We start from the raw sequence: 7,879 nt of genomic DNA, 5'->3' as shown, positions 1-7,879 counted from the left end.
TCCTCTTTGGGGGTGAGTTCTCAAAGGGGGAGGGGGGGTGGTGGGAAACCACCTCCACTTTATAACTTGGGGGGGTAGGGGAACGAGAAGAAAACGACTTGGGTGGGGGGTGGGGGGGAGAACTGGAGAAAAAAGATGGGTGAACGAGAACCCTCCTCCGAAATAAAGATGAAGATAATGTCGTGGGTTCCATTATATAAAAAAAATTTATTTGATGTAACGACCCCGTTCCTCCCCCACCTACCCCCCCAGCCCGGTCCACAGCTCTCTGGGGTCGGTGCTGCAGAGAGGGGCAGGGGGTGGGGGTGGGGGGGGGGGGTTTAATGGTAAAACGACCCCGTACTCGCACGCTGTGTGGACTGACAGTGACTTGCTCCGTACCTCCAACCGCCTCCCCAACACGCACACACACACACAGTCAGTAAACCACCTCCCCCCCCCATCCCAAACCGCACCCCCCACCCCAACCCCCGCCCCCCCCCCCACCCACCCCATACCTGCAGTCCCGCCGATATAAATATCTGCAATTTATCGACACGGGACCCCCCCCCCCCAAACAGGAGGCTGCCCTCTGCACAGGGGAAAGAGGACAGGAAAATCCTGTTCCAGAGCGAACGTTCCTGGCCTGATGCACACACGCCGCGGGGATTCAGATAACAAGCCTACACCTCATCCTCGTTCAGCAACATGTTGGGAATCCCTTTGGTGATGGGGAACTCCCGGCCGGATTCCGGACACTTCAAGACTCCTTCCAGCACCTCCACCTGCGAGACACGGAGCGGGGATTATCCGTCACTAACCCACGCCAGTATTGTGCATTCAATTTGTTCCCTCAGACCACCTCCCGGCTCCTCCACCTGTCTCTCCCCCCCATCAAACACTTCTCTCTCTCCTCCACCTCCCACCACTCCCAGGACAGGGACAGCACGGGGTTAGATACAGAGTAAAGCTCCCTCTACACTGTCCCCCATCAAACACTCCCAGGACAGGTACAGCACGGGGTTAGATACAGAGTAAAGCTCCCTCTACACTGTCCCCCCATCAGACACTCCCAGGACAGGTACAGCACGGGGTTAGATACAGAGTAAAGCTCCTCTACACTGTCCCCCCATCAGACACTCCCAGGACAGGTACAGCACGGGTTAGATACAGAGTAAAGCTCCCTCTACACTGTCCCCCGCCATCAAACACTCCCAGGACAGGTACAGCACGGGGTTAGATACAGAGTAAAGCTCCCTCTACACTGTCCCCCCATCAAACACTTCCAGGACAGGTACAGCACGGGGTTAGATACAGAGTAAAGCTCCCTCTACACTGTCCCCCCATCAAACACTCCCAGGACAGGTACAGCACGGGGTTAGATACAGAGTAAAGCTCCCTCTACACTGTCCCCCATCAAACACTCCCAGGACAGGTACAGCACGGGGTTAGATACAGAGTAAAGCTCCCTCTACACTGTCCCCCATCAAACACTCCCAGGACAGGTACAGCACGGGGTTAGATACAGAGTAAAGCTCCCTCTACACTGTCCCCCATCAAACACTCCCAGGACAGGTACAGCACGGGGTTAGATACAGAGTAAAGCTCCCTCTACACTGTTCCCCCCATCAAACACTCCCAGGACAGGTACAGCACGGGGTTAGATACAGAGTAAAGCTCCCTCTACACTGTCCCCCCCATCAAACACTCCCAGGACAGGTACAGCACGGGGTTAGATACAGAGTAAAGCTCCCTCTACACTGTCCCCACATCAAACACTCCCAGGACAGGTACAGCACGGGGTTAGATACAGAGTAAAGCTCCCTCTACACTATTCCCTATCTAACACAGGGTGCTCCCGGTCTTCCTGCTGTTTTACCTCCAACAGGACATGGTGCAATTTCTGTAGGAATTCCTCGTTGCTTTCAGGTTCCGGCGGGAGTTCCTGAGGAAGGTCGTTCCGGTGTCCGATCTGTCTCAGAGAGAGAGAAGGGTAACGTGAGAAGGTGTGTCCCAGTCTGTGGGAGCAGGAAGCAGCAATTCATAGAGTCTCTACAGTGTAGAAGGAGGCCATTTGGCCCATCGTGTCAGCACCAACCCACAATCCCACCCAGGCCCTATTCCCATAACCCCACACATTTATCCTGTTAGTCCCTCTGACACTAGGGGACAATTTAGCGTGGCCAATCCACCTAACCTACACAACTTTCGGACTGTGGGAGGAAGCTGGAGCACGCAGGAGAAACCCACACAGACACGGGGAGAATGTGCAGTCTCCACACAGACAGTGACACGAGGCCGGGAATCGAACCCGGGTCCCTGGCGCTGTGAGGCAGCAGCGCTAACGCCACTGCGCTCTCATTCAGCCCGTTCCCGGTCTCTCAACCCAATCCCAGCTCCATCCCAATCTGACCCAGCTCCTGACCCTCATCCTGTTTACCCCAAAATAAAACCCATCTCAGCTCCCACTCCCCCCCGGGGGGGGTGTGGTGTTGTGGTGGTGGGGGGGGGTGGGATGGTGGTGGGGTGGGGGGGGTGTGGTGTCGTGGTGGTGGGGGGGCGGGATGGTGGTGGTGTTGTGGTGGTGGTGGTGGGGGGGGGGTGGTGGTGTTGTGGTGGTGGGGGGGTGGTGGTGGTGTTGTGGTGGTGGGGGGGGTGGTGGTGGTGTTGTGGTGGTGGTGTTGTGGTGGTCGGGGGGGGATGGTGGTGTTGTGGTGGTGGGGGGATGGTGGTGGTGTTGTGGTGGTGGGGGGGATGGTGGTGGTGTTGTGGTGGTGGGGGGGATGGTGGTGGTGTTGTGGTGGTGGGGGGGGGATGGTGGTGGGGGGGTGGTGGTGGTGGGGGGGGATGGTGGTGGTGTTGTGGTGGTGGGGGGGGGATGGTGGTGGGGGGGTGGTGGTGGTGGGGGGGGATGGTGGTGGTGTTGTGGTGGTGGTGTGGTGGTGGTGGTGGGGGGTGGGATGGTGGGGGGGTGGGGGCGGGGTGTGGTGTCGTGGTGGTGGTGGGGGGGTGGGATGGTGGTGGGGTGGGATGGTGGTGGGGTGGGATGGTGGTGGGGTGGGATGGTGGTGGGGTGGGGGGTGGGGTGTGGTGTTGTGGTGGTGGGGGTGGGATGGTGGTGGTGTTGTGGTTGGGGGGGGGGATGGTGGTGGTGGTGGGGGGTGGTGGTTGGGGGGGGGGTGGGGGGGGGTGGTGTTGTGGTGGTGGGGGTGGGATGGTGGTGGTGTTGTGGTGGTGGGGGGGGGATGGTGGTGGTGTTGTGGTGGTGGGGGGGGGGTGGTGGTGGTTCCAGATTTCCGCCTCCCCCGTTGTGTGAGGAGGTGCTTTCCGATTCTCCCAAAGGTCTGGTTCAGGGTGTGACTGGAGGCGACGCGGGCGGGAGAGAAAGACAGGATCTGGGAATAGGAATAAGGCCATTCAGCCCCCATTCAACACAATCGTAGCTGATCTCACCTCGGCCTCAGTTCCCCGTCACCCTTCAGCCCCACGACTCACTAAAAATCTCTCTCCCTCTTCCCCAAGCGTACTCAATGTCCCGGTACCCACCGCGCTCTGGGACAGTGAATTCCAGACTCCTCCTCATCTGGGTTTGTGGATAAGGGGGGGGGTTGGAAACGATGACTTCTCGTGCTAGACTGTCCCACAAGAGGGAACATTGGCACGGTGCCACACAGGTTAGCATCTCACATCTGCCCTGTCAAGCTCCCTCAGCACCTTCTATGTTTGAGAAAGGTCACCCCTCACCCTCTAGACTCCAAGGAACTCAGACTACTTAATCTTTCCTGATAACATCTCCCCTCATTCTTCAAAACTCTCGGTCCAAACTGCTCACTCTCTCTTTGTAAGGCAAAGCCCTCATCACAAGGGGAGGGGGTTCTTTTTATTATCCATCCCTGGGACATGGGTGTCGCTGGCTGGGTCAGCATTTATTACCCATCCCTAGTTGCCCCCTTGGAGGGGCAGTTGAGAGTCAACCCACATTGCTGTGGCTCTGGGAGTCACATGTAGGCCAGACCGGGGTAAGGACGGCAGATTTCCTTCCCTAAAGGGGAACCGGACGGGTTTTTCCCGCAATGGGTCATCCGTAGATTCTTAATCCCAGATTTTTTTTTATTGAATTCAAATTCCACCGTCTGCCGTGGCAGGATTCGAACCCGGGTCCCCCAGAAACATTAGCTGAGTTAATAGTCCGGCGATAACACCACTCAGCCATCAGCTCCCAAGAGGAGGATTTCTTTTTAAAGAGCACACACTGAGCGGTGATCTGGAAGGTGTTGCGATGGGCTGAATGGCCTCATTATGTTTCAAGTTTTATTAATGTCACAAGTAGAATTACATTGACACTGCAATGAAGGTAGTGTGAAAATCCCCTGGTTGGCACACTCTGGCGCTTGTTCAGCTTACACTGAGGGAGAAGTTAGCGCCTAACCAGCACACTCGGGGGCTCTGGTTTCCTCCTGTAGTCCAGGAGATGTGTAGGTTAGGGTGGATTGGCCGTGCTAAATTGTCCCTTAGTGTCAGGAGGGACTAGCAGGGAAATATGTGGGATTACGGGGATAGGACCTGGACGGCATTGTGGTCAGTGCTGACTGACCTTCTTCTGTACTGTCGGGATTCTATGTTTTTTTCACATGGAGGGGAAACCCACGCAGACACAGGGAGAACATGCAGGCTCCACACAGACAGTGACCCCGAGCCGGGAATCGAACCCGGGTCCCTGGCGCCGTGAGGCAGAAGTGCGAACCCACTGTGCCACCCCTAGAAGGACAAGGGCAACATTATTTGAATGGACCTACCCTGCATTAAGCTGATCTTTCTCTACACCCTCGCTGTGACTGTAACACTGCATTCTGCACCCTCTCCTTTCCTTCTCTATGAACGGTATGCTTTGTCTGTATAGTGCGCAAGATTCAATACTTTTCACTGTATACACGTGTCTGCTTTTGATTTGATTTATTATTGTCACATGGGGAACACCCCCTCCGAGCCGCTCGCCATCCTGACTTGGAAAGATATCGGTCGCTCCTTCACCGGTTCACATGAGTGATTAGTTTGTTAAACTAGAATTACTCACACTCTCTGCTGCCTCGACCAGCGCTCCCCACTCCATCTTGGGAATCATTCGTGATATAAACTCCTGGTTGAATTCCACGCTGTTGATCTTTACTTCTGTGGCCTTTGGAAATGAGACAGACGGAAGGTGTTAAACACCAGCAGCTCGGTATCAGCTCAGAGCCCCCCCCTCCCACCCCCCACCGCGTTCCCCACCTCCCGACAGGGGGTTCTGAAACAACGCACTCACTCGCGGTTTCAAATTTGCATCATTTCACCACAATAAGCTGTCAAAATGACAGGAAAACAACTTTGGATAGCTTGGGACAGTCAACCCAAAGGTGTCAGTTTACAGGAATGTCTTCAAGGGGAGATAACGCATTTTCCCATTTGGAAAATAGCCTAGGAAATCAGAAACACAAAGGGACTTGGGAATCCTGGTTCAGGAATCTCTTAGGGTTAACGCACAGGTTCAGTGGGCAGTTAGGAAGGCAAATGCAATGTTAGCATCCACGTGGAGAGGGCTAGAATACAAGAGCAGGGATGTACTTCTGAGGCTGTATCAGGCTCTGGTCAGACCCCCATTCGGAGCATTATGAGCAGTTTTGGGGCCCCGTATCTAAGGAAGGGTGTGCTGGAAAGGGTCCAGAGGAGGTTCACAAGAACAATCCCTGGAATGAAGAGCTTTTCCTATGAGGAACGGTTGAGGACCCTGGGTCTGTACTCGTTGGAGTTTAGAAGGATGAGGGGGGGATCTTATTGAAACTTACAGGATACTGCGAGGCCCGGATAGAGTGGACGTGGAGAGGATGTTCCCACTCGTAGGAAAAACTAGAACCAGAGAGGGCACAACCTCAGGGTAAAGGGATGATCCTTTATGAGGAGGAATTTCTTCAAAGAGTGAAACTCTTTTCCGCAGAAGAATTATGGTCTTAAGGTAAATCTGTTTTAAAGGATCGTCCCTTTACCCTGAGGTTGTGCCCTCTCTGGTTCTAGTTTTTCCTACTAGTGGAAACATCCTCTCCACGTCCACTCTATCCAGGGCCTCGCAGTATCCTGTAAGTTTCAATAAGATCCCCCCCCTCATCCTTCTAAACTCCAACGAGTACAGACCCAGGGTCCTCAACCCGTTCCTCATACAACAAGTTCTTCATTCCAGGGATTGTTCTTGTGAACCTCCTCTGGGCCCTTTCCAGCACACCCTTCCTTAGATACGGGGCCCCAAAACTGCTCCCAAAGCTCCGGATGGGGTCTGACCCCAGAGCCTGATACAGCCTCAGAAGTACATCCCTGCTCTTGTATTCTAGCCCTCTCCACATGGATGCCAACATTGCATTTACCTTCTGAACTGCCCACTGAACCTGTGCGTGAACCTTAAGAGAATCTTGAACCAGGATTCCCAAGTCCTTTTGTGTTTCTGCATTTCCCACATTTCGAAAATAAATGGGGAATAGCTGAGGAGGAATTTTTTCAGCCAGAGAGTGGGGGAATCTATGGAACTCTTTGCCGCAGAGGAGGCCAGGCCATTGAGACAGAGATAGATCAGTTCCTGATTAATAAGGGGATCAGGGGAAAAGGCAGGAGAATGGGGGATGAGAGAAATATCAGCCATGGCGGAGTGGACTCGATGGGCTGAATGGTCTAATTCTGCTCCCATGTCTTATAGTCTAGACCACCCCATCCCAGGCAAGCTGAGGATATGGCCACCAATGGTGCGGCGATTAAGATCAGGGATGCACAAGCACCAGAACTGGGGGCTTGAACCAAACTTTTAATACAATCTCTCTTATTGCTGAACACCCCAGCCCAGCCTGAGTACACCCCTCCCAAACACAGGAGGGTGAAGTAACACTCACTCTAACCCAGGGTGCGATTCACCCTCCCTGCCACAGGGTGGGAGCAGTGAGTCCCACTCCAGCCCAGGGTGCGATTCACCCTCCCAACCACAGGGTGGGAGCAGTGAGTCCCACTCCAACCCAGGAGTGTGATTCACCCTCCCAGCCACAGGGTGGGAGCAGTGAGTCCCACTCCAACCCAGGAGTGTGATTCACTCTCCCAGCCAGAGGGTGGGAGCAGTGAGTCTCACTCCAACCCAGGGTGTGATTCACCCTCCCAGCCACAGGGTGGGAGCAGTGAGTCCCACTCCAGCCCAGGATGCCATTCACCTTCCCAGTCACAGGGTGGGAGCAGTGAGTCCCACTCCAGCCCAGGGTGCGATTCACCCTCCCAGCCACAGGGTGGGAGCAGTGAGTCCCACTCCAACCCAGGAGTGTGATTCACCCTCCCAGCCAGAGGGTGGGAGCAGTGAGTCTCACTCCAACCCAAGGTGAAATTCACCCTCCCAGCCACAGTGTGGAAACAGTGAGTCCTACTCCGACTCATGGCGCCCGGCGCCGTTATTCCGGCTCCAAACCCCCCGGGGCTCGGCCAGCTCGTCTCCCGGCCCTCAATCCCCCCCCGGGAGCTTGGCTCACCCTCAGCAGCAGCGGGAAGCCGCGGGTCACCCCGCGGACATGCGAGCTCAGCAGGTTGTGGGTCAGGAGCTTCATGGCGGCTCCTTGCCGGAAGTTGTCCCGCACCCTCTCCCTTCCCCCTCAACAACCTCGCCCCTGAACTAATGTTCCTACACCTTCAACACTTGGGGAACCTCAATACAGAACACCAATTAATGGCCCCTTCTCCCACTCCTGTTTGATTTATCACCAACTCATTGACTGAAATGATTTAAAAGGTGTTTGGAACATTTTTATGCGCATTTGAAGTGCCATAATGCACAACATTTCCAAATTGAGACTTGCTGGCACAGAACCAATGGGCCAAATGGCCTCCTCAATTGTGTTGGTGGTCT

At 55.0% G+C, this 7,879-nt stretch overlaps 1 protein-coding gene across 1 annotated transcript; it reads right to left on the bottom strand.

The window, feature by feature from the left end:
- Positions 1–531: 531 nt before the first annotated feature.
- On the bottom strand, positions 532–7,611 carry trmt112 (tRNA methyltransferase activator subunit 11-2). The gene is made up of 4 exons (XM_080183710.1): positions 7,506–7,611; positions 5,054–5,155; positions 1,859–1,951; positions 532–764 (listed from the first exon to the last, which is right to left on the bottom strand). The coding sequence occupies exons 1-4, from the start codon at positions 7,578–7,580 to the stop codon at positions 663–665; spliced, it is 372 nt and encodes a 123-aa protein (XP_080039836.1). The 5' UTR covers positions 7,581–7,611; the 3' UTR covers positions 532–662.
- Between the last annotated feature and the right edge of the window lie 268 nt (positions 7,612–7,879).

This window comes from Carcharhinus amblyrhynchos, unplaced genomic scaffold (genome assembly GCF_965287045.1).
Source record: "Carcharhinus amblyrhynchos unplaced genomic scaffold, sCarAmb.v2.hapA scaffold_384, whole genome shotgun sequence".
NCBI classification, from domain to species: domain Eukaryota; kingdom Metazoa; phylum Chordata; class Chondrichthyes; order Carcharhiniformes; family Carcharhinidae; genus Carcharhinus; species Carcharhinus amblyrhynchos.
Note: the sequence above shows the minus strand (reverse complement) of the source record. Positions and strands in the feature narration are given on the sequence as shown.

What these genes read in the sequence shown, in the direction of transcription:
- trmt112 (XM_080183710.1), bottom strand. Translation starts at nt 7,580, where the DNA reads ATGAAGCTCCTGACCCACAACCTGCTGAGCTCGCATGTCCGCGGGGTG. An exon ending in GCTTCCCGCTGCTGCTGAGG is followed by an intron (nt 5,156 to 7,505) that starts GTGAGCCAAGCT and finishes TCATTTCCAAAG; the next exon opens with GCCACAGAAGTAAAGATCAA. An exon ending in TGGTCGAGGCAGCAGAGAGT is followed by an intron (nt 1,952 to 5,053) that starts GTGAGTAATTCT and finishes TCTCTGAGACAG; the next exon opens with ATCGGACACCGGAACGACCT.